Source organism: Centrocercus urophasianus, unplaced genomic scaffold (genome assembly GCF_019232065.1).
Source record: "Centrocercus urophasianus isolate 14NV4802_14NV808 unplaced genomic scaffold, USGS_Curo_1.0 seq_36, whole genome shotgun sequence".
NCBI classification, from domain to species: domain Eukaryota; kingdom Metazoa; phylum Chordata; class Aves; order Galliformes; family Phasianidae; genus Centrocercus; species Centrocercus urophasianus.
In genome coordinates this window covers 3327568-3354556 of record NW_024884933.1, presented here as the reverse complement: position 1 = coordinate 3354556, position 26989 = coordinate 3327568, and the positions used below count along the sequence as shown (strand labels likewise).

General features: G+C 42.1%; 1 protein-coding gene across 3 annotated transcripts; it reads right to left on the bottom strand.

Moving 5' to 3' along the window:
- Positions 1-1285: 1285 nt before the first annotated feature.
- CTNNBIP1 (catenin beta interacting protein 1) lies at positions 1286-26691 on the bottom strand. 3 transcript variants are annotated; one of them, XM_042831693.1, is made up of 5 exons: positions 26639-26691; positions 13366-13452; positions 11848-11969; positions 11257-11347; positions 1286-2912 (listed from the first exon to the last, which is right to left on the bottom strand). In XM_042831693.1, the coding sequence occupies exons 3-5, from the start codon at positions 11941-11943 to the stop codon at positions 2854-2856; spliced, it is 246 nt and encodes an 81-aa protein (XP_042687627.1). In that variant the 5' UTR covers positions 11944-11969; positions 13366-13452; positions 26639-26691; the 3' UTR covers positions 1286-2853. The 3 variants fall into 3 exon arrangements, with proteins under 3 accessions (XP_042687627.1, XP_042687629.1, XP_042687628.1); XM_042831695.1 differs by lacking the exon at positions 26639-26691 and adding an exon at positions 25437-25543; XM_042831694.1 differs by lacking the exon at positions 26639-26691 and adding an exon at positions 23476-23582.
- Positions 26692-26989: the final 298 nt, after the last annotated feature.

Sequence of the window (26989 nt, the reverse complement as noted above, 5' to 3'; positions counted from 1 at the left end):
CACAGACTTTTGTATTTATAAATACCTTTCTCTGTAGGTCTGTGCTAACCTCTGACCTGTACAGCACTGCATTTCTGCCCTCTATCAATAACAGTTGGCCTAGGAAGACAGAAGCAAAAAGGTAAAGATGGAGAAATTTGTATGTGCAATAAACAAGTCAGCTGTGCTGCTGTACTCTCTGCAGGTTCCTCTCCCTTCCAACTAATCCAGGCTCTGCAGTGTTAATAGGTGTATAGATTTCATAGCAGGAAGATAAATAATTAGACATATATTTCAAGGGGAATATCAGGAAGCCGTTTTTTCCCACTACTTTCTCCCTGATTTATATAGCAATCCTTTATTATAAACATTCTGGAACTGATTTCAAGGTAAGAAATCATTTGTCAGGAGCCAAAGAGCACACAGGTAACAAAGGCAGCACAAATATTCTCAAGAGACCAGATTTCTTCCAGGTTCTGGATGCCAAAGCACACTGTTAAACAACATGCTGACATTTCTCAACACGTTACTCATAATCCAAGACTGGAGTCTACACAGAAGTCCTCCATAGAGGTGAAGCAAACATTCACCATTTAATTGGTCAGCAGTATAAGAAATGGGCAAGAAACAAGAGAAGCTATTAAAATCTGTATTTTTTCCCCCCAGCAGATACACCTTCAGTGAAAAGATTAAACCACAGAAACACTTCACTTTTCTCCTTGAAAAGATTCAACAGCTCAGCAATGCCACAGATACACAGGGAGGAAGCAGTTAGCTTGACAGTGACAGGCCACCACAACCCAGCCCACTCCTACCACCCAGATCAGAACTACTCATCGCCCCTCAAATTAACCCTTTATGGCCTGCCCAGGTTACAATAAAACTGAGATTAAAGTACCTCTTAGGCAATCAAGTCAAGATGTAAAAAATCATTTGGACTTGTTCCTGGTTTACTTTAATGAAATCATTTCTTATTCAGCCCCAGCAAACAGGGGGTAAAGAGAAACTTCCACATTGAACCTTACGAAGCTGTAACAGAATCAGAAGGATCTTCTTTCATAAACAGATGTACAGTTGTTCTCATTACATATTTATTTGCTCAAATGAATTCCCTCCTCATGCTCACAAGTCCATTCTTCCTTTTGCACGCATTCTATGGTTTCTTTCAAGCTCTTCCCCCCACTGTGAGACCACAACAGCATCCTGTTGTCAGAACTTCTTGCCATGAAAAAGAGTCACGTTGTCACAGATTCCAGAGCTGTTACTCCAAATAATTAACCACCACATGAAAAGAGCCAGCAACAGGTGAATGAATGGATTTCTGCTTTAATAGGTTTTCAAACATCTCAAAATCAGTGCAACCCATGGGAAAATCTGGAAGTATTGTACAAATGACCTGCACATACCAGAGGAAATGAAGTGCTAGGTTTTAGGCAGCAGTGCTTGGAATTTTAGGCTTCTGATAGTCTATGTGCAGATTCCTGAACAGTCAATGCACTAATTTCACTGCAGGTTTTTAAGTTTGTAAATGCATCTGTGTGTGTCTGAAGGCCCTGCAACTACTAAATAGTAAACCTGAGTGTCACTTGTCACTCACCATTGGACAGCTTAATGCAGTGCTGCTGCCTCTTGCACCAGTGCCTAGAGAAAAATGCTATTATCCAGGATCCAGATAATTTCCATCTCACCAAACTGTCTCAGGGAGCCAAACCACATATAATTTTTCAAGTGACTAGGAACTTAGTTTATTAAAGCCCAGTGAAAGTTGGCTATAAGTTAACGATCATTAATTTTCCCTTGTATGAGAGCTAGTCTCATGCAGCAATTAAAAAGTTAAAGTGGAACTATCTGCTGTATTTTAAACAAGTTCACATATTCTCTATACAAATTTGGCAAATTCACGTCACAGCCATAGATCTCATTCTTGCAATTCCTGCAAAATACCCACAGCTCCTCTGTCAGAAGCAAAGAGTGAAGCCACCTGAACAACCAGATTAACCAGGAGTTCACAGCACAGCCCACACAGAAGCACAGAATGGCTGGTGATCTCCATGTTCCAGCTGAAACAGGTAGGCTTACTGAACTAAACACATTTTCAACACATGCTCCCAAAAGAGCTTGAGGCCACAGAGCAGATGAGTATGGAAAAACTGATGGCATCAGAAACACTGCAGACAAGAGGGAAGGAAAAACATGATTTCAAAGCCGATCAAAAACAAACAAAAACAAACAAGCAAGCATGTATACATGTCTAGATGTAATAAATACTGCAAAGCACATTTGTCTTTTTCCCCAAGTCAGTAAGGATAAAGTAACAGCCAACGCACCAAAACATCAGCCTTCTGCAACGAAAATGTTGATGTCAGCAAAACACCTGCAAGCCAACTGAAGATCAAGCATTTGCATTGTCAACCAACCACAACTTGCTTCCAGTTCTACGTCGCCAAATCAAACCCTCTTCAAATTCACAACCTGGACCTACATAAGCACCACAGCATGAAAAGCTTCTTTAGAAGTAGGATGTCGAGAGACTTTAGAATAGAAAATAAAGTAAGAGAAAAGGTTTTCATTGGTCAAGTTTAAAAATTGTCTTCCTTTAGCCAATCACAGTCTGTCCCTTTGAGCCAATCAAAAATACACCTTTAGGTTTGTCCTTACTTAACACAGCCCAGTTGAGTAGCAAAAACTTATAGGAACAGGTGGCTGTGAGATGTATTCTGAGGGTTGGGCAAAGGGAAGCAAAATTACAAAGGAGGAGAACAACCATGGAAAACTTAGGGTGGGCAAAGGAACTTATTAATGCTCAGCCATCCTCCTCTATCTTCAGGAATCACACTGTTCTCTCCAGCTCTGTGTCATTCAGGTGTCCTGTAATTACTGTCTTCTATCTTCTGTCTCTGACCTGGAAAATGCCATCACAACATCCTCAGCACCTGTAATAGAGACAAAGAATGTGTGCCATGATTACTTCTGTTAAAGAACAGTAGAAAAATGCAGATAAACTGTAATCCTGTACATCGATAAAATCAGCAGGAAAGGAAAGAGCACAAAATGAACAGAAGGCTGTGTTTTCTTATTTTTGGACTGGGACTTACCTTTGCTAAGCAATTTTTTTCCCCCTAACCTAAAGAAATCTTTTCCAGAAGAGTTCAATGCGTGGACTCAGTTCCTCAATTCTTTTCCTCAATTGAGGCCATCAGCTAGGTTACTGCCATCAAAACTCATGTCCTCTAACGTGCTATTACCTTCCTGTGAACCATCTCCAAGTCTTCCATCATCTTTCAAGTGGGCACTTATAGCAGGAAGCCCTAAACAGCTGGAGAATCATGTCTGATAAAGGCTTGTAAAGAGCATTCCATGCTAAGCTCTCATTCTTCAAAAAAGATAACACAAGATACTTAGGGAAAAAAAGCAGCCTTCTAGACATCCTGAATATAGAGCATGGTCTAACAGGCACTTAAGGAGAAACTTCCTCAGGACAATGGGGAAATAAAAGCACATCACGTGGTAGTGTCAAATCAGCAATTTAAATCAATATCTCTTGTCTAGACAAGAACTGGGAAAGAACCCTGCAGGGCTGAATGCAACGTTTTTCATTTCTGGTAAAAATTTGATCCTCAACAAAGTCAGATAAAAGTGAATGCTCTCTTTCATCTGCAGATTCTCTAACAGCATTTATTTAATCAATTAGAAAATATGATGAAACCACCAGTCACTGTCTGTATAATTTCTAAAAATCAAATGATCTGAGACACTTAAGCGCAACAGATGACTCAAAATGACCATTTTAGCCTTCATTAATTAATTTGGTCTGCCTGGGATAATTTTGCTTAATAAGGTTTTCCTCAAAGCTTCTATTAAAGGATTAGACAACCAAGTAGGAAATGCTATGAGCAACGCTGCCTGCCTGTGCCATTCAGATCACTGATCAGCTTTGCAGATATCTTTTACCAGGGTTTGGAAAGCTCAGATTCAGCATAGATGGAGCATCAGCACATGAAGCTCTCCAGAGCCTTCCACCTGCAGCACATCCAGCAGCAGATTTCAGCTCTGTGCCCCAAGCAACTTGCCCTGTACACCTGCACACAAGGTGACAGAGGGCTAACAAGAAGTCCTCATCTGTTAGAGCTGTATGAATGCCAGCCAAAATGTCACTTCTCAGTTCTCTAGTTTGCTCTTTAGCTGTGACACAGAAGGAAGAAAGGACTTAAAAAAAAGAGAAGGTGATTAATTCCCCCCTGCTAATACCCTTAAAAACTAAATCAATGCTTGTGAAATGTGACTACATTTATTTTTACTCACTTCACAGTTTATTTGCTTCATGTACTCAAAGGAAGAAATATTAAATACTGAGCAGTAATTTGTTTTTCATATACAGGACCCACATTTTCTAGAACTACATCAAAAACTGCTGCTGTGCTCCCTCTTGCCAACACATAAAAGCCCTGTGGCCTTCTCCCTTTTCATCTCTTCCACAAACTGTTTTTCCCTTGATCAAAACACTAATGGCACACAGCACCAGAATCCAGCTCTGAATTCACAAGTTGCCATGATATTTTTTTTCCCAAGACCACAAATACAGCAGCCATTGGCCTCTACAGGAAAAGGATTTTACTTCTAAAGAGTCTGAAAAAACAAACCTGTGCCAAAAAGAGACAGGCAGTAACGATATTGAAATCATTAGCAAAGCAAGTTCACATGAAGCACAGCCTATGCCTCTGCATTTTGTATGCATCCCCTTTCAAGCTGCAGAGGCTTTGCTATGAGAGCCCAGAGCAGCTGGAGCAGCCTAGCAACAGCAACATCAGTGGTGACGTCGCACGGGCACAGAGATGAGCTGGATTATCTAACAGATGTTGATTGTTTTCCTGACATCTCCCCTCTCTACAGGCTAAATATGAACAAAATCATTCTTACAGGCACTCTCGTGAATTTCACATAGAAATATTATTCCCTACCAGCTGCACAGCCCCACAAACCCACTGGGCAGCACTCCTGCCTGCCCTGAGCAAGCCCAGCTCTCGGTGCTGCTCTCTGCACAGCTTGCTGTGGTGACCGAGCAGCAGTTGGAAACACATGATGAGCAGAAATAGCTTTGGGCAAAGGACGCTGGGAATTCTGCAGCTCATTCTGGCTTTACAATCAAAACAGCTCTCACCAAAGTGCAGGTTCTCACTTCACTGGTTCCTGTTCTCATATTCTGGGCCCATGTGGCACGGCCTCAATGCCAGTGACACTGTCAGCATGAGATGGCAATGTGCCATTTGCCTGGACTCAACAGGAGAAGAGAACAGAAGCAGCACAGCTTGCCAATACAATCAGAAAGCAGAAAAAGTCAAATTGTAAAATGGTGTTCTATTTGGAAGAATAAAGCAAGACTGAAGAATACAGCACAAAAATGTGGAAAATGCTTACATACCCGTAGCATTACTGCATTACTACTATGTATGTATGCATCCTAGATGACAATGGAGATCAATGGGATGGAGAATTAGCCTGGAATTCAAGGCTGCAGTCTTTCACAACCAAAGCTAACAGCACAGAAGCAGCTACAGCATTCCTGCCTTGTCACTGATGTAATTACAATAACTGTAGTTTTAAAGTTGCATGAACTGCATGAACACCTTGGAGGGCTTTTTGCCCCATACAAGATCTGTAAAGAATGAACTTTATGCATTACTCTGAGCAGTATTACTTCCAGCTCCCTCCTCAGATCCTTTCTCTATTGTAGCAGAAGAACCAATGGTTTCATCTGCAGGAAATACGTGCAAAGTGCCATTTGCAGGAGCCTCAGGCAATTGCATTACAAAGGACCATTTGATGCATCAAATAAAAGCTAATACCTTCAAGGCAGACCAATGAGCAGCTAGGTAATCCCAAGGCACAGCACCCAGCAGAACAGCACCCACCTCGTGTGCCTCAGAGCAGTGCCAATCTGCCAGCTCACTTCACCCCATGTCGTCTCCAATACAAACAGAAAGGTTCCAGCAAATGAGTTTGTCAAGCATTTTGAGCTCCTCAAAGAGAAGGCACTGTGTGATTGAGAAGCATATCTAGTGGTATTTCAGTGATCTGAAAGCAGAACGAAAAGCTTCTCTGCTGAATAATATCCATCTTGCTTGAGTAAGGGCAAAAGTGCACTCTGCTATTGAAAGGGATACTGTTCCAGGAGCCACTTGGTAAGACAGTATTTGTGAAGATACCTTGTAGCCAAAAAACAAAACCCAGAGACATTTCTCTAGAAACAGTCGGTCCATGTTTCTCAGCACAAAAGAAGGTTTTGTTCACATCCAGTCCTGAAACCCAAGCTAGACAGAGCTAAATGAAACCCATGGAGTAAGGCTGCTCATTAAGCACTTCTATAGCCACTTGTGCTCATGTACAAATACAAACACATCCAGAGAATGGAGTAGGGGTTTCTATGCAGTGAAAGGAAAGCAGGGATTAAAGTACTAATTAATAAGGCCTCTGCAACAGTCTCACTCAGCTCCCACAGCGGATGTTTTCTTTCTAATCAAGTGAAAAATTGAAAAACCAGAGCACAGGTTATAAAGTTAAGCTGCACATTGCCAGAAATCTACAACTAAAACAATAGGACTGTGGGCCATGTTTACTTTTTGCACATCCTCCACTGAGCTTTGCACTTCCACTAATTAATGTACAGAACAATGAAGGTGCATGTATACCTTATGTGCACCCTGCACTCTATACACACAACTCCTCTCTGCACAAACCTCTCCTTTTCTGGCACGCATTTCCACACTGAAACAGGGACTTGCAGATACCCAACAGAATACCTGCCATCCTCCTTAATGAGCAAAACATTCATTGCCTCAAAATCTTGAGCACGAAAATGCTTTTCCCACTTCTGCCTTACACTTTCACACTCCTATCCCTCCTACAGTTAACAACATTTAACTTGTACCTTTCCAGAGCAAGGACACACTGGCACCAGCATCAAGCCAGTAGGGTACAAGTTGGATTAAAAACACACTGCCTTGACCCCAGGCAAGCTGTTACCTTCTGCTGCTAGGTCCAAGTGTTCTTGAAACGATGTACAAATACATAGAACTGTTTTGTTTGCAGCCACCTGCAAAATTAATAAACCTGAACAGCTTTCAGACATCAGAAAGGTAAATGTGCTATGAATGTCAGAAGGATGCCAAATGGAAAATAAATCTATCTATATCTCTATCTCTTTGCTTTCCCCAAGATCTTTAAATATACATTCCTTTAATCACCATCCAGCAATTGCGTGCTAAACATTAACTCTTCTGTGAACCTCTCAGTATTAATATCCTGCTAGTCTGGCATTCTAAAAATACAACATGTGCTGCTGAGAGGAGGAACGCAGTCAGACATGCATGGTGTTCAGAGGGAAGGAAACGCTCTGTGCTAAGAAGAGCTCTAATATCTCGATTTCTCCACCGCTATCCGGTATTTCTGCAGTCCTCCTGTTAACTCTGTGAGCAGCCTAGATCCATTTTTAATACCCCACCACCCAGAGAACGTGTCTAACCCAGCCAAGGCATGTGCCTGCATCTCAGCACTGCCCTCCCTAAGGGACTGCCTTTCTTCAAGAACCAGCATGACACTCCTGTTGCTATAGGAACAACAGAGCTGTAATCACCAAGGTCTTCGTATAATTCACATATTGGGCTTACTAGCTGCATAGCTTCCATTTTCAGATACACCACAGAGCAGTGACTTAAGGCAGCCAAATGCTAGCCTACCATTTAGCAATTTAAGCAACTGAGAAGCAGGATTTTTTTTCCCCTTCCAGGTGTTTCTGTGTACTTCACTTTCTGAGAAGTGTTTTGCTAGTGTTAAAAACATGCAAGAAGAGCTTTAGTTTCATCATTTCAAGCTCAAGAAACTTAATGAGGCTGAGCTGCTCTGGTTGATGCTGCAGCGCAGGGAAGAAGACTAACAAGCTGTATCTTGAAACAGCTCCTGATCAGATCCTCTCCTCTAGCACAGACACTGTTTGCAGAGGGATGGCTTCAGGTTCCTCAGTTATTCCTGGAGCCATGAAAACAAAACAACAACAAAAGCCACAGGTGTCAGCTAAAAAGTCTTTCAGCAAAGAAAAATGCCATATATTTTGCACTTCCATATACGTGTTAACAATATTACAGGAATGATCCAAAACCAAAATGGTTATAATGTTAAATTAACAACATGGCATGAAGGTTTAGGGTTTTGATTAATGTTAAATTCACATATGAAATGCTTCAGGGGAGAGCTGGAATAGAAAGAATTATTTTAAGACTGAAATATTCACCTGTGAATCTTGAATGACTACAATATGCTGCCCTAATATATATTGTTCTGCAAAAGTGAAGTTGGGAACCCATACTAGATAGCAAAAGGAAATAGGTGCAGTTCTATCTGCTGGAATACTGTAGAAAACCCCAGCCACCAGTGATTGCCCTGTGATCTACACAAACACATCCAGCAATGCAATCAGCTCAACTCAGAGTGGAAAGTTCACTCCCCCACGCACTGTCACATAGCTGCAACTACGCATGGACACAATGACCACAGGAAGTCATTCTGCAACCAGACTCAACTAAGGAGCTGACAGATCTTTATCAAAAGCCAGCAGGGAGCACCACACAGAGAGCAGCTCAGCAGTCTCACCTTGAGTAACTTCTGTGAGGGACCACAGGAAGACAGCTTCTCTAAGACAGTATTTCATGGATACACAACAAGGAAAAAAAATAATGGGACTATGATGTACTTACAAAACTCAAGACCATCCACCTACATTCTTAACAAAAACAAAACAGAACTTTCTGCATATGTAGGTCCAGACTATGGCACGTTTGATGCACTAAAATGTGCAGATCTGTACCAAAGCTTTTGGGGTCAAGAAAGTCATTCCTTTTTTGGGAAAGAAAAGAGTAGGAAGTAGCTTTCTGCCCCATGTGTGCCTGCTGGAGAAAAAGGCCTCTAAAGATTGGTGGAGCTGGAAGCAACTGGTCCTTTTATTGGAAGGAAGACTGTGAAATCCACTAACCTAGAAAGTCTTTGTAAGTAACTCCTTAACAACAACAGCTCGTAGTGTGTGTGTGGCAAACTGCATAAAGACTAAAATATCCTTCAGAGGAAACAAACATTAGAAAAGTAAGGAAGAAAACTCCTTTAAGCAACCTTGAAGAAAATAAAGCATTAAAGCACCTCAGCGCTGGGACCTGGGATAGCATTTTTCAGTGCAAGATAATGCCATCTAGTGGAGATGAAATCTCCCTTTAGATAGCAAATTGACACCTACAGACTTTTTCCAGTCTATTTTTGATAACTTCATGATGAAGCAATGGTTCACATACAGGAAGTTACAGCCAAAGGGTCCTGGCAACTGGTGCTGATTCTCAATAAAGAAAAATCATGGAAGGAAAAAGAGCAAAGAGCAGTGTTAGCATAACTGACTATTAGAAACCTGCAGAAATTTTCTGGGGATCAAAGTCCTGAGCAGTAAATTACAGTTGCTTACGCCTTTACAGCATGCTGCAGCTTCACCTTCCTCTAAAGGAAATGCTACCTGGCTGGTTTCCTCATTACAATTTTTCCTCGTGCTAAGCTCCAATTAATTTGGAAAGATGGCATATCTGGTTACAGAAAGGACTGATTTTCCAGCTCTCTGAAGAGTTAAATATATTCTTTGTTCTGTTTTCTTACACCAAGAAAAACCTTTATGGTGAGGCCAACAGTTTAATTATAACTTGGGAGGATTGAAGGTGGATCGCAGGGTCAAATCACACAAGAAAGACAGCAGCATCACAGATCAGATCAAAGTGAGCATTAACATGGAGGATTTCACTTCCCTAGGGAAGAAGTCTAAAGAATTCTCAAGGACTTATAGAAAATGATGACAGAGAAATCATTTGGCGTCTGTACAAGTCTGGAACAAAGACAACTTTTTGAACAAAGTATAAAGTTCTTACATTTCCTGTATTGCTTGATTAGGGAGTCTAGAAAAACAACTAACTGTTGATCTGTTGATCTCTCTTTTGATTCAATTTAAAATTTATACCAATACTCATTTTTTCAGCTGCAAGTTTATGGCCTGTATCAGAAAGAGCATCCTTTGGGGGTTCTTCTTAATGTTATCTTAAGAGATTGAAAGCAACCAGAAGCACAATACTTTGAGCTTTCTCTACAACACCGCATCAGCAATTCTAAAGCACTCCAACAAAATCAGTATGAAGTCTCCAAAGCCCTTTGAAAAGAAAACAGTTGGCTAATTTTACAGATAATAAAACCAGACAGCTTAGACAAGGGAGTTAGATGAAGATGTATAGGAACACAGCTGTACAAGCACCTCTGTCCTCTGGCTGGACTCCTGTTCTTAGCATCTCTTCATTGCCAAAGTTGATACCATTCAGCATATTTTTTTTTGTTTTAACTGTGTGAAATGTAACTGCTTTAGGAATGAAGTTGACAAAAGCCAACTGCTGGAGGCAGCATCACAGCTCTCTGGTAACAAATGCAGTTGTTCTTATCTCAATGCGTTCCTCAGTTTTTGAGAAGAAAGTGGCAAATTTTCATTTGAAACTGGCAGAAAACTTTAGGAATTCTGAGCCAAACTACACAAGCATATCTATCTGCATCAATCCCCCAGCTATGTGAGGAATGAATACACACTTAGAAGTGCAAGTCTATACAGGTTTTGTAATGGTTTTCTAAATGTCTCAGATCTATATTAAATTTCTCCTCAACTCAGTTATTTTCAGCACAAGAAAAAATTTTCTCTCAAAGCAAATCCCACATTATGAATGTGATCTGGCATAGGGCCTACATGAAGAGGAAAAAAAAAGCCATGCAGAAAGCTGCATTCAGTTCAGAACAGATCTGCAGCTTCAGAATCACACCACGGAATTATTTACCAAGACTTTTGTAAAGAACTCACAAAAGCAACACCTACTTCATCTCCTTAATAGGAACCCAAACAAATCCAATTAAAATAACACCGTATGGCAACTAACAAAAATAGTTTATATTAAACAGATCACAGTTTACCAGAACAAGTATAGAAGTTTCACAGCAGCAGTTATCTCTGTCTGCACCATATCTCAAAAGTTTGAGTTCTGTTGAACATTACACTCCAGTTCTTCTCCAGAGATTAGAGCAAAAAATGAATTACCCACCTCAAATTGCAGGATGAGTTTAAATAGGAAGTATATTATTACACAAAGATAGGAACCTAAATTCAGTATTTTCTGAAACTCTTCTCACAAATGAAATGAACACAAGGCAAACAAATCCAGCACTCACCCTGATCAATTGAGTGTTGAGGCAGCTGGCTAAGCTGGCTATTCACTACACCTGCATACGTGCGCAAGAACTCCTCTTCACTGGCAGTCAGCTGAAAATGTACAAAGAGTTGGTCAGCAGAAAGGAAAATGAAGAAAAACTCAAGACATCATCTATGACTTTCCAATAGGAAACATCAGCTACCTCTACTTTAATCTTCAACCATTTGAGCTATTATTCAGATAAACTGTAATATCAGCAAGGCTGCAGCTGCAAACTGGTGCATCCCACATTCATTGAGAGACTTAAAGTCACTTTAAAACAGTCACCTTATTTTCCTGCTTTCACAATAATGAAAAATTTTACTGGAAATAAAGACATAATCAGATGTTCAGATTTAGATTCAAGCACCACAACCCTCATATTTATGCAAAAAAAAAAAAACCACCTCAATTGTATTTAATCACAGGATAATGGGTAAATCAGTGATAGCTAAAACAACTCAGTAATAAAGCCAGACCATCACCTACCCACCTCAGTGAGCACTACCCCAGTTGTTACAAAATTACATCTGGAAAGCCACAAAGCACAGGCTGTGACAGAGTGACTTACGTTTGATCCCATCTTCCTCAGCATGAGCAGGACTCTCACTTTCTGCTGGATGTACATCTCCTCCGGACTCTTTCCGGGGACGCCCTCACGGTTCATTCCCCTCCTGCCAGCTCCTGGATTTCCTGGAGATGTGATAAGATCAGAAAAAGACAAATCAAAACAGATAATGGGATATAATAGGAACAAAGGCAAGTTTAATTCCTGAACTATTTTTCAGCAGCAGGCAGAACACTTACTGACTACAAGTGTGAGGAATCATAAGCTTCATCAGAGAAACCCTTGAAAAAAACCTGAATAATTGAATTGGGCCTTGCTGAACTCAGAGACTGAAAGAGGCTGATGTTCAGACATTACTGGCTCATTATCTGTTATTACATTACTGCAGAAGTAGAGAAAGAGCAACGTGAATCCTAGATGAAGGAATTACTGACAGAGGAGCTGGTGTTTTTGTTTCTCCTCTCCATAAATAACAACAGCCAACATGAAAACAGGATGCAGAACGCACAGCCACGAAGCACACTGGATAAATAAGAGTAGATGAAATGTTACCTCTTAAGCCTGAAGTCTTCTGTTTTTAATTAACAAAGCCAACAACCACAACACACCTACGGTTTAAGAATGTTATACGGAATATCTACCAATAGGTGGCACTACGTACAAGCATCAAGAAAATGCCACTGCATGCCAGCTCAGGAGATCCACACTCAGTATCCCACAACACACTGGGCATTACAAAGATCTGCACTAAATACATTTAGTTATTCATGTTTTTCCTGCATCACAGCCTCCAAGTCGTTTATCAATTTATCAAATACTTTAAAAGAGGTGATGTAATGTCCCTATTTAAATCTGGTTCTTCCAAAGCGAGTTTTAACTCAGATGGATTCATCATGACCTACATGTTTAACAGGAAGAATAAAAAAAGTATTAAACCTTCCCATTCAGGGAATACCTTACAAAGGCAGTAGCAACATGGGGGGAAAAATGTACTCAGACAAGTCAAAAGCTACTGCAACACATGTATACAGTAAGATTACAGAACAACAGTGCTTTGCTCTTCATTTACTGCACAGACTGGGTCAAAGTCTCAGCAACCACAGCTTCTCCTGTTTGACAGTTAAAAAAGTAGGATAACAGTCTTAAAACAATATTGAGACTGAAAAACACCTCTCCATTGCTGCTACATGCAGATGCCCTTTAGGATGACAAATGCTGCCCGCCATATATGTTGTGCAATTACATCAGGATATTTCCACAACCACTTGCAAAACCGGTCTATGCTCTAAAACATGATCCATCTTTAGAAAAGAAGGATTGGAAAGCCTTATTGAGGCCCTTACCCACTTGGCTTTCCCAAGAAAGTTAAATTTATTTGCCATACATCATGCAATGCAGCCCAGCAGAATTTCCCTCACCCTGCAATCCTTCTTCTGGTACACAGATCAGGAAAGCTCCTTCATCCCCACCCTGCCCCCTCCCAAGTGAGTCCAACATTAAGAACTTTCCCTGCCAACATACCTGCTTCTAAAAACCACAGAAGATCAGATAATCCACGTGCTCACTCCCAACTGCCAGATTTGGAGAAAGAAGTATGAGAAAACAGCCCTGTGAAAACAAAGAAGCAAAACATTACAGGAACATAAAAAGCTGAGACCTAGAAAAAGAAAAAATAGCAGAAAATTTACCCAATACCTTTGGCAGCACAGTTTGCTTTATATCAAGGTGTAGCCAAAATTCATAACAGCAAAGCTTTGCCTGGAGTTTGTAGATCCTTTCTTGTATTTAAAGAATAAGTTTTTTTCAAAGGTAAATTCATTCTACATCTCCAAGATTCATACCCTGTACATACCAGTGACACTCCCAATCACTAGAGAATGGGAGGCATTCAAGCTTTGCAGCCCTTGAGAAGCTTTAAGCACAAAAGCCAACAGAAGTAGTGACATGTAACTTCTTCTAGATTGAAAAAAACAGGCGTAGCTTACCAAAGGTTTGAGGAAAACTATGGAGAAATGGAAAGCATGGTGACTTTGACCAAAATTACTGCTTTCAACTATGCATATGTTATGTGAATACAGTAATTACAAGACTGGCATTTGAATGCTGGGCCAGAAAGTCTTCTGCGCAAAATTTTTCAGACCAACCTCAGCGCTCAGCCAACAACAGCTAACAGTTACGTGTTCTTATTTCTTTCTTTTGGACTTGTGACAGGTATCTGTGGCACATTTCACATCTGACTCTGGGTACCACGGCTCAAAAAGAGTTTACAACTCTTCCTGTCCATCACGTTAGCATGTAAGACAAATGATTCAAGCTCACCAATGGAGTGGTAGTTCAAGTCTTCAGTAACCACAGAATGGCTTGGGTTGGAAGGGACCTCAGGGATCACACTCTGACCCCACAGCCACAGGCAGGGTTATGTGCTATGAAATAGCAAAAGCCTGCTGCCCAGGACAGCATCACAGCTAGAGCTGTGTTTTAATTACTGTAAGCTGCTGTACTTAAGTATCTGATTAGAGAAGATGCACATATCCACATCATTTGTTAACAAACTCCAGTTTACAATTATTAAACATATTCTCCTTTTTTATTTCCCCTCCCCCCTCTTCAAATGTCACTATGTAAAAGCAGAGCCAGACTAATTAAATGTCCTTTAGGGCTGTTCACCCCCCATGCAGGTGTCATTACTAGCAGAGAAACAAGGAAGGGGTAGCTCCTACCACTCAATATTCTGTACACCAGATTCACCAGAGAAAAAGGCTGCATTAAAAACACTGCTGGCTTCACCCAGATGTTCTCTGCAGCAGCTCTAACTGACAAGTGCTGGAGGCAGCTGAGCTTTAGCATTTTATCATTTAAAAGAATCATTTCACCTCTCCAGAGGAGAGAAATCGCCTGAGCTATCTAAACCGTACCCTGCTAATTAGCTCTCACTGTTCTTGCCCTCTAAATATGCAGTCCCAAGGAATATCATCTGCAGCACTGACAACAGGACCATTTGCAGTAACTAATTGCCATTCTCATTCCTACACACCTCAAAGTAACCCCACGCAGCGTGCAGATATTCCTGCACACCTGTGTGAGCTCCTTCCTAAAGGAAAAGCCGAGCACATGGGAGCAAACCACTTCTGAGATGTGTTACATCCTACTCACAGTAACACAGCATTTATGGCTACCATTATAACCCCCAATCCTCCCCTAAATCACTAACGTTATGCATTTGTTGTATTTAGCACCAAACAGAAATTAGAACTGGAAGATGAAATGCTTTCCCAGCCCTGTAAATTCAGAGGAATTCAGCAAATCAATGGGCAGACCACCATGCCTGTATGCTGCATCTTGAGAGCTCCTGCTAACCCATGGTGTGAGTGTTCTGCATGACATGCACCTTCACTGCTAAAGGTCCAAGATGACTGAAGAAAGCCAAATAAATCACATCATTACTTTTCCTTAAATGTACAAGGGCAAAACATAACTGCAAGACCTGGTGACCTTGCTGTTTCTGATAGCTAGGAATTAGGGTTAGGGTACATCAGCTCACGCATCCAACATTTTCAATTATGCACCAACACTTCCCTGTTCATCTCTAACAAATCCTAAAAAGTAAGATCTAAAAATATTTGGTAGTTGTGTGTTTTAGGGGTGGGAGGGAAGAAGTGCAAAATATGAGAAAGTTCAGCAAGACAACTGAGGAGCAGCTGAATCATCACCAGAATGAGTTACACTCACAATATCTCGAGCCCCACAGACCTGTCTGCTGCACAGCAATCCACCCAGAGCACTCCTCAGCTCTGGTTAGTTCTTCCTTTCAGTTACAATTACCCTCTGTGCTCACTCATACCCACATTTTGCTCCTGCCCAGCTGCTGCTCATTCAGCCAGCGCCCAGCTCTGACTTGCTGTCCCTCTGTTCTCCACAAGTGGTGAAGAGAAAGAATGAGAAAATCTCTGAAAGACGAGATATTGATCTGTGTGATCCCAAACAGGGAGATGGAATAACATAAACTATCATACCAGGCTGAAGGAATTTCCACAGCGTTAATTGAGTATGAATGCTGCTCATTCAAGAGAATGAACAAGGTACAGGCCTAGGAAAAAGTGAATCTAGAAACAAATGTGGGTTGTCAGCCACACCTCCTTTTCAGTTAAAAAAAGATTCAGCTGGATGAATAACAATTTCAACCTACATTTTCTGGAGCAGTGCCTTTCACGCTCAGTAAGCAGAACACAAAACCATCCAGAAGCCCCACTGCACTTCCATTGGTACTTATTGGTCTAAGCCAAGAAATACAGGGGTTTCAGCTCAATTCTTGGCAGTCATACCCTGAATTACTACTGCTAAAGGAAGAGATGCCACAAGGCGATGAAGCCATCAGTACGCGCTGTTCTGCCGCCTGGAACTGGTCTCTCCGGGTATGACTGTTCAGCAAGGTGAACTGTGAAGCTCAGCACCTCATGCACTGGGGCAGATAAGAACAACTTCCTCTCTTCTGAAAAAGACCAGGCTGTGCATTTCAAAAGCTGTCCTTTAGGCTGCAACAATTGTATCTCTCACTAAACTGCGTTAAATGACTAAACTCTTTATGTTGGTCCTCTGCATCCAACATGCTGTGAAATGGACATAACTGGGTCACCTCATTTTTCCCTGCTTGGCACACACAGGGAATGAAACTTGGTTCTCATTTATATTTAATATGATTCACAAGACAGAATAATGAATGAGGAAGCCCCACATATTACATCCAAAGCTGCCAGCCCAGCTTTGCCAAAGTGACAGATTCGGGTTTGAAACCCATGGTCTCCCTTTCCCAAACAGCAAACCTTTGAAAAAGCTGCCCCATCCATCACTCTGCCTGCAGAAGGGCTGGGTGAGCATCGCAGGAATGTTCTCTGCTTGGCAGGCCCAACATGTGGATGGGGCAGAGCCCTGCATGCCTGACATCCCTGCTCCCAGCCCTCTGCCTACCCAGCCCATCTGTCCTGCAGCAGAAGCAGCAGACACAAGCCTGTCCCTTTACAAAAGGAAGAGTTCAACCACCACCTCTTTTACTGAAGGACTGAAGTTGTACTTCCTAGCGAGACAATAAATTGGGATAAGAGTAAAAATGGGCTTATTTTGGAACCAGAAGATGGATGTGCATCTGAGAAGTTTGAGGTTACGTTGACAAGAGGACTAAGTATTAACTTTTCTGCTAACAGAAAGGATGCTCCCTCACCTGTCCACATTGCTCATGGCCATGAAAATTTCATCATGAAAAGAAAAAATCCCTCTCAAAAGCAAACAGAAGAACCACACAGGGCTCCCTTCAACCACTAACCGTGCACACACCGTACAGTAATACACAGATTAAAATATTACCTTTCCAGCTTGCCACCTCCCATCCTTTTCCTAAGATTTACAACATCAGTGGCACTGTTCACACATTTAAAAAAGTAGAGATGAGAGAACTCTGGACACAAACCCAGCTGAGCAGCTCTGTTTGACAAGCAGATGGAAACAGCTCCTAAGGAAACTTGGGCTCACCAGCCAGAGCTGCTCTGACTGAGCTCTTTCAGTTAAGGAGGATTCCAGCACACAGCAACCAACAAGGACAGATTTGTAACCATTTCCTTCGCTTCCACCTCCTCTCCTACCAACTCAAAACCTGGAAGGGCTTTTTTTTCTGGGCACTGCCACAGAAAAGTTTATTATAAACAATTTCTCAACTCCTGACACCCCTGCCTCTTCCCCCCAATGAACCAAAGGACATTTCATATCCTAACAGAAAAAAAATACCAACAAAAAAAAAAACAGAAACAGCTTTTTCTCCAACCTGTTCTGTTGGAGGCAGCAAAAAACCTCAGTTATTGGGATAGGATTATAAAGGCTCAGATAAGGAGTTATGGTGAGCAACCCAACCACCAGAGGTTTCATTTGCACTGCACAAATGGAGTTAACAGCTGGGATGAGGAGGTCCCCTTCACTCTCTGATATCGCTACCGAGGTGAAGCTGCCAGCTCCCACCACCACACCACTGAGCGCTCAGTGCTTGAAATACAGTCATGCTAGCAAATTCCAAGTGTGAAGGGATGCAGCACCTTGAAGCCTTGTTAGTTCTCAAATGCTGTTTTAGAGACAGCAGCCTGAGCACTGAGAGCTCTCCAAGCTGGAGCCCAAAACCTCAAGTCAGGAAGCAGAGTCTGCAAAATCCTGCTACCAATTTTCCTCTAATTCTATCTGACTCATGACCTTCAGTTGCAGGCAGCTGGAGGCTGGATTAATTTCCATCTCCAGAGGGATATGGCAAGGAAGAATTCATAACAGCTCCCTATTTATAGGTGAACAACAAGAGCTGAAGTATTTGTCTATTTTTGTCTTATTGTTTTAAATCCAGCATTATCTTCTACTTTATCACAGAACCTGAACCCCAGTGTCAGATTTCAGTCCATTTCCAGCTGGAACTCCAATGATAGATTCACATCTCCTCAATGTAAGAATTTGATTAAAAAATAAAACAAACCTGCAGTCCTCCATCTTCAAGAAGGTAACAGCCCAAACCACTGCCACAGTTCAATAAAGTTACATCAATGCTCAAGCTGTCATCCTACTTTTACAGTCACCATGTTCATAGAATTACAGCTCGTGTCCTGACCTTCAGGCACACACAAACCAGATTCATGCTGTCTGCCTTAGCAGAGCAGCAAACTTGAAGACATCTCTCACACCTCATGCAGTTAAAAGAGGTGGTACAGGTTTTTTGGCAGTCAACTTGAAGCCTCTGAAATTAAATGCATTAACAGCAACAAAACCTTTGAAGATTTCCATCTCCAAGGGATTCATGCTTCAGAAAAGGAATTTGCCAAAAATGCTTCAAAAAGTTACAAAACATAGCAACAGCAGTTAATACTCAAATTTTATCCCAAGCCAAAGAAACAACTTTTAAGAAGCATTGCAATACTTTACTTCAGCCAAGGTGATCTTCGACAGCTGAAATGAAGTGTTGCTCTTGTCCTGATCACCAGCACCTCTCTCAGAGGCTTGCTGCACCTCTTCCCTCATTTATAACAAAGCTACAAACCTTCTAAACAGGAAACTAGGCCATGATGATAGATAGCTAATGACTTTAACTACTGGGCATCCCAAACAACAGAATCACGGCTGTAAAAAAGTGCTACGCATCCATCATCAAGACAAAACAATGCTTCCCACTGAACTCTTTATAAATATTCTAGCTTTTCAGAAAGAGAAAACTGAGTTTACAATGTGCCAGGCAACTTGAGATGCCTGAAGACACTGGTTTCATTTCCATAGTTTGAACTTAATTTGAATCAAACTAGTGAAAACAACAAGCACCAGAAATAAGTAACAATTTTATCAATATCTTACTAGAATCAAAATATTTTCCATTTAAAAACTGCATCAAGTAAGAGAAATATACATCCCCATCTAACAGCTCCATCAATGAAGTATTGTACTTCTGGGTTACAGACACCAAGGTCAGACTCCTGCAGCACATGTCTGCCCTGTGTTCATTTCAGGAACAGCCCCAAGGGAATGCACAATCACACACATGGAGTACAAGGAGCATCCAGACCAACAGCTGCAGTCATATCACCTTCTTGTGAACTCAGCATTAGGACTGAAGTTGTGTTTTCAAAGCTCTGCAAGAAGTCCTAACATCAAACTTACCATCTTCTGCAGACTTACAGACCACTGGCATTATAAGTGGGTTTTCCTGAAGACTGCCATTAATGTTACAGAAACCAAACTCAATAGCCTATAATCCAACTTAACTCGTGGGACGCAAACACCCTACACCATAAACTGAAAGGATTAGGTGACCATAGAAGCAATAAATCTGTTCAGTCTTCCTAATAAACCTAAAATAAGCCTCCATAATCCTCCTACCCAATAGAGTACAGTGTCAAAATGGATACAAGCATCTGTGGATGCCCAAGGTGTACGATGGTTTTTCTGCATTCCTCAGTAACTCTCAAGTGGCTTGAAATGGAACACAGAGCACAAACACACATGAACAATTGTACATTCAGAATTACCAGGCAGCACTAATGGAGAAACACTTCAGTATCTGTTTCCAGCATTTCCATACTGTAACTGCATTCAGATTTAGGAAATTAAACTGCTGTTAACCTCTGGATAGCGCAAAAAATTCATGTTTCAACCTAACAAAAAGTCAAGTGACATTACTAACAATCACAAACCCATATGGAGTGGCCTGAAACCAGAACATACAGAACTCCAGTAAGTATCTGTAAGCAGTTAAAATAACAATCATATGCAACTTCAATTTATGAGCCTGCAGTAACAGCCCCCTAAACCCAGAATGCCATATTTGGAGCCAAGCTTCTGTGGTCAGTGACCAAGTTTTCAGCACACTGCATTGTTCTGTTTAACCAGAAATGGCAGAGATGGTGAGCAGTGCCTACTGCACGTGTTTCTCTGCACTATTCCACTTGCTGAAGCACCATCATATTTACAGGCAGTTCTTTGGTACTCATCAGCATAGTAACTTTCTACAGACGCCCAGCATATTTGAGATAGCTTTCAATCCAAAACGTGACTTATGTTGCCCTGTAATTTGTATGGACATCTGAACACCATTAATGACGGATCACGTGCATTTCACACTGACAAGAACTACAACTCTTTTATAGCAGAGATTATGGCTAACTGGATTTCTTTTGGTAAAGCAATTAAAACGTGAGCTGTTATTAGGCTGGTGACTAGCATTTTAATGTTTTGCAATACTGCAGCAAAATACAGTGTCAGAACCAAGGACACTTTGAGATTAATAGCTGCTGACTACCAGCACTGTCTAACCATTCTGGCTTCATACATCAATACTGGCTGTAAAACACTGATGAATACATCCCTTCCAACACCTACTCACCTTGCCCTTCAAAGGCAAAGAAAAAAGAATATCACAATCCTGTGCTACTTTCTGCATAATAATAATAATTAAAAAAAAAACACAACCAAAGAAGTGCTTTCAGTTTTGAACTATATAGCTTAGGCTTTTAAGCCATTTGAAGACCTATTTCATTAATACATCCTGTTTAAAGTCAAGAATTAATGACCATTTGCCTAACACAAATACATTCCCCGATCACACGTTTTTCAATATCCAGAGCACTGAACCTTTTGTCTCCTCAATCATATGGTAACATCACTAATATTATTGAACAATATGGGCATGAAATCTCCACTCCTAGGACCTTCACAAAAGAATGCCAGTGAGAGCTTTTCTTGGTCACATTTACTAGCTTGGTCTATAGAGCTCTTCTAACCCCTTGTGCAGAAGCATGCCAGCTCACCTCTTCTCTGAGAGATTGACTGACAACATGAATAGGGATTTGGTTGCCTCCTTTAGGCCACCAAAGATGAAGAGAGCACAAAGGAAGAAAAACAGTTGTCCATTTTAAGAGTGGGCTTAATGTTTGTAAACTTAACAAGAATTCTTAGTTACAAAGCAATTTTACCGCTGACATTTTCCTACCTCTAGTTTTTGGTAAAGCGAGATTACAAGGAAGGAACTCATGCCTCCGAGGGACTTCCTATTTCTCAGGAACAGGGATGCAATTTCCTTCCTCCCTAGTCACAATTTTGTACCTACAGTTAATTATATTAGCTCTGAACTGTGAAATCATCCTGTATGAGGTCACTGTCTGACAGCACTCCCCCACTAACATGCACACAGGCTGCAGAGAAGCACGCACCGACTGCAGGTTCTCTAAGGGTTGTGACTGCAAAGCCCCACTCAGGGCTGGAGCAGAACCACAGTAACCATGAACCACAGGCTGAAAGCACTCTTGCTAAAGGCACCCAACCTGAGACTCGTGGAAAGTGCCACTTATTCAGAGATTACCAAATTCAGCACCTAAAACTGATAGTTTCACAGTATCATATATGTAAGGAGACACAGAAGTTCCATTCTAGCAAGAATACGGGCATCATACATGCAATAAAACTTATTGTGACTAATCCAACTCTGATTATATGAATACTAACAGAAGGTGTTAGCTCAGGGACCATTAAAAATAGCACTACAGACCACATAGATTCTTCTCCAAGTTAAAAACTGTGAGATTTCACACTTGCCAGAGCTTCCTGAGGAGCTCACTGTATGCAGCAGGCAGAAGACAGAATGGGGCAAAAGGAATCACTGCAGGTCAAGACAGATTTCTGCCCTTTCCACAGTACATCCTTATTAGCATCAACAGAAGCAAGGAGCTTGTGGCAGTCATGTCAAAAATTGCAGCTGCTTAGAAAATGAAATGGATGTATTAAAAGCAAAGTGCCAAAACCATTTCTTCACACATATGCATTATTACACAAAGGCTTTTATTTAAGGATTAAAGTATCTTTTGTAGAAGCCAGTGAAGTAAGAATCATGGCAGTAAAACGTGAGAAAAGTTCTGCAAAAAGCTGTGTGTGATTTGTGAAAGATTCATTCTGCAGCCATCTGTAGCTGCTGACCAACATGCAGTGAAAAAAGTTCTCTTAAAAAAAAAAAAAAAAAAAGCACTTCTGACCTGTGGAGTTAAGCAAACACTTTCCCAAATTCCACATAAACCAGTGAGTATTATTTGGCATCTACATGCATTCCTGCCAAAAAAGCAGCTAAGCTGATGTGAATGCTCCTACTTTTCTCCACTTGGCATCAATTCCTATAGTTAATTATATTTTAAGTGCATTATTGCTGATCATTTCTGCATCAACGTCCACTTTCCACATTTATCTTCAAGCCTGATATTACCCTCCTGGACCAACTGAGCAAGCCACCAAGACACAATGAAATCATCAACATCCCATGTAAGACACAGCACAAACAATCTCAATTCAATCATTACAGCAGCAGATGTCAGAGAGCAATGGAAATGCACCAATCCCCTCCCAGTTGTACAAAAGGCCTCCATTGATAATGTACTTCAAGTTGCTTCAGCCTTTACACCCTACAGAAACTCTGCTGCAAAGATTTAGGTCACATTTCCTTCAAGTGTGCATGGGTGTGTGTACACTTTGTTAAAACTCCAAGAAATTAATTAAAAGCTCCTCACTGACTCTGTGTGGACTGAATCAAGACCTAGGTGAGTTCAAACACAAAACAATTACACTTAATTAAACATCACAACATCCTTGTGAATTAGTCAACTCATTTTTATAGGATAAATTGAGTCAAAGTCTCAGAGTTTGCTCATGGTCACACAGAGCTGATTGCCTAAGTTGCTTCTATTTTTGTTACTTATGCTCATCACATATTGAGAAAGTTTCTAAAAATCAAATACGCTCTAGGTCTAAATACAGGAAACAGAATGATTACAGTGCAACAGAATCTACTGGCTACAGTTCTGCTCCCCAGTCAGTGGAATTCTGCCAGTCCCAACCAAAGTTTTTAGAGCTCTTTCTATATCAATTCAACTCCAGATGAGATTTTTGGGCATTTGGGTTTGCTTCTGAAACACAGGTTCAGATGTGATGTTGGGTCACTGAGAAGCAGAAGGATGATTACTCTTCTTAAACTCAAACTGGCATTTCAGCTATATATAAACACTGTTACATTCCACCAGATAACACCAGTGAGCAGAAACCATTAATTCTCTTTCCCCCCTTTTAGGAACATTTGTTACCTACCTTTCTCCCAGTGCTGTGTCTCCAAACAGACCTGAGAAGAGTATTCCACTCATTCAATTACCAGCTGAAGTTCCTCATTTGTCCCATCTTTCATTTTTTTTTTTCACCCACCAGAGCAAAATGAGCAAAACCAACAGTGATGTCTCGCTGCTTTCTGGTTTTGGCCAATTGAAGACATGGGAAAAAGAGCTGTAAGCTTCATCCATTCTTAAGAGACAGAATAGCATCGAGAACAGTAACAAAACATTGTTTGGTTTTTGTTTTCCCACATGAATTTAAGTTTGTCAGCACCAAGATTTTTATTAAACGTAAAGCTTATGAGAATAATGTTTCTCTCACATATGTACAACCAAGGCTATCAGACCATCACCATTTCTGAGGGTGTGGTAGGTAACAAAACATTGTTGTTACACTAATTCACATCTTCACTGCATATCAGCATCAAAACATGACCATATTCCAGGGCTGGTCACATACTGGCATACTTGCAAATGAAATTAATACTTTTCCAGCAAATCCCATCACTCAAACTGGAAACAACTTGTAGACTGATATTTTCAGAAAGAATCTTACAAGACAGGATGGACTTTGGTTCATCTGCTAGAAAAATATACAGGACTAACTGGTTTTAAAGAGGGCTCAGTGAAAACTATTAAGTGCTATGATTTCTTTCCTGTTCTTCATATCTTTGTTTTTACAAACTGAAAGTTTATTTTGGGCTGAACATCCTACCATACCATTTCAGAAGCACCGTTCTGAGCAGTAACAGGCGAAACACAGAACACAGCTGACTAGTTTTATCATCACTGTTAAGATATTTGGAAGCCTACTACAAAGTCATTTACTCTCAGTATCTGAAAAGCCAAGCATAAGCACCTTGTAGCTATTCACTTGGGTCAACAAAAGAAGGAATCCCTCCTTTCTTACAAAGCCTCTATGGGAAGTTTCTCCATTCATACTCAACAGAAGCTTACCAAAGCCTCTGTGTGCACCCCACTTTGGAGCATCTTTGACACCTGAAACTAGGCCAGACACTCAGGAGGGAAGCTTCATAGCCAGCAACAAGCTCAAGAATAAAAATATCTACTAAAAAACCTGAAGGTATACATCAGACACAGGTGATAAACGTGCTGTAGAGAAAAAAAAATATCACTCCTATTAAGCTATTATAAATAGATATCTCCAAATTAGAAGCTCCCAAAGCAAGTCATCAGCCCTTAGCAGTGGTCTCACCTCATCCAATACACACCATTGTTTGGTTTTGGAACCTACCAGTACTGATACTAGTTCAGATGATAGAAGCTTCAATTAGTATTGTAAGCAAAGAAATAACCCCTCTGCTCACCGATCTCTACCGTCTGTGCAGCACATGGAGCTCCTACACACAACTGCAAACAGGCACTTAGGTGAGGGACAGCAGTGCTCCGCCTGATGTGCACGCACTGCCCAGACTCCTATCAGGCTGCAGGACCATTTCCTGAGGATTACAGTGCCCTCCCAGTTGGATGCCATGGAACACTGAAAGCACTTGTGTTAACTTCTCATAACTCCTCTGGCAATGCTTCAGATGAACTACACCAACACTATACTAACTGAAGCAGTTGCGGGTAAGTCATAAAACTTCATCCAATCGCTACCAGTTAACATTTTGGAAGTGGCCTTTACTCCATCACTCACCCAGGCCTGCTGGCTTCCTTGTAGATTTTTCACTCTTACGCTGCACCACATCAACTAGAAGAGCATTCAAACCACCTCACCAACAATTCTAAGTTATATAGAAGAAGGTTCTAATTTCAACCAAGACACCAGAACTACAGTATAATGGACGATGCTTTCTCAGCTAATGCCAAAACAAAGCACCCCCAGTGTACCTGAAGTACACTGGTCAGTATCTTCCAGCTGATTCTATTTACAATCTTTGAAATAAGAGAGAGAAGCCTGGGTTTACAAAAGATACTAACCTGAGCTTTGTCAACTTAAAGGTCTCCTACTTCCAAAATAAAGTTCTTTGAAGCACGCAGCCTCATTCCCATCATTTCACATGTTTCTCCTTCAACAGGATACCCTGTGTCACACACGAGCTCTGAAAATATCAAGGGCAAAAGGAGCCGAGCTTGCAAGTTCATAGACCAACAATAATTAAACAGGAAATCTGGATTTTGTAATATATATATATATTTTTTATAAAGGTGATGTTCTCCAAATACTCCAAAGATGTGTTAATCACCATAGCAGTCAAGCTGGAGGAGAAATCTAAGTAAGCACACCTAACATCCCCCCTGCGTCTGGCCTGGTGGCTTTTATTAAGCATCGCATCTGCAGAATGTCTTCCTCTCATCCCACAGAGCATCAAAGCTTACTTTGTTAAATGTACCAAGATGAGGAATGGTCAAATAAAAGATGATATACAGCAGAACAAAAAATCCTCCTCTTGAGGGGAGAGAAAACAAACATCAGTCTACAAGTCAAACATACCCTGATGAAGGGCATCTGGATGTTATGCAGAAACTCTCATCCGTTGTCTGCTTTCTAGCATACAATCCCATTCTGATTTGGAAATTGACGCTGCTCACGCATCTTTCCAAGATAGAGCTAAGCCAGCCTGCAGATACTGCCCATCTTTACACCCAGTAGAAAGTTAGAGTGCTGCTTCAGATGCTCTAGAAGACCCTGAGCAGACACACAGCTTGGAGTCATGGCAGATTACCCACAGAAGTTCACCATCCAACACAGACCGCGGCGGGTGCTGGCCCCGAGGTGACGGTCAGGCACGGAGGGCTGCAGGAGCCCCACGGAGGTGACACCAGCGGTCCCACCACCCCCAGCACACACTGACGAGGGAATTGCTTCACGCAGCCATTTCTGGGCTGGGACCCAGCCGCCCTGAGCCAGGGTGCCACATGACGTAAGGGATGATGCCAGAAAACGAGTAGGGCACCTCCCGTACCTGTGTGCCGGGGCCACGGCCTCGCAGCGTCCGCCCGCTCCGCAGGTGGCCGTGGCCGGGCCCCGGGGTACGGGGAGCCCCGGGGCTGCGGCTCCGCACCGGGCCGGGGGCAGGAGGGGACTCGGGAGCCGGCGCGGAGGCCTGGGGCGGCGGGCGGCCCGGGCGAGAGCCTTTGTTCCCGGCCGGGCGCCGCGCACAAAGGGCGGCCGCGCTCACCTGCGTGCGGGGCCGGGCCGGCCCCGGCGTGCTGCGGTGCGGGCGGCGGTGAGCGCGGGCGAGCGGAGCCGTGCGGAGCGGAGAGGAGCGGCCGCCTCCTCCGTCGTGACTCACCGCGGCGGCCCGACGAGGCAGGGAGGGACGGAGGGAGGCGCCTGGGCGGCTCCGGGGGAGGGACCCGCCGCGTCCCCGCGCCCTGGGCAGCGGCGGCGCCGCAGGCACCACCCGAGAGCCGGCCGGGAGGAAGGGGCGGGGCCAGGCTGGAAGGGGCGGGACCGCAGCGGGGGCGTGGTCAGAAGGGAAGGGGGCGGGACCTGGTGGAAAGGGGCGGGGCCTCCCGCAACTGTAGAC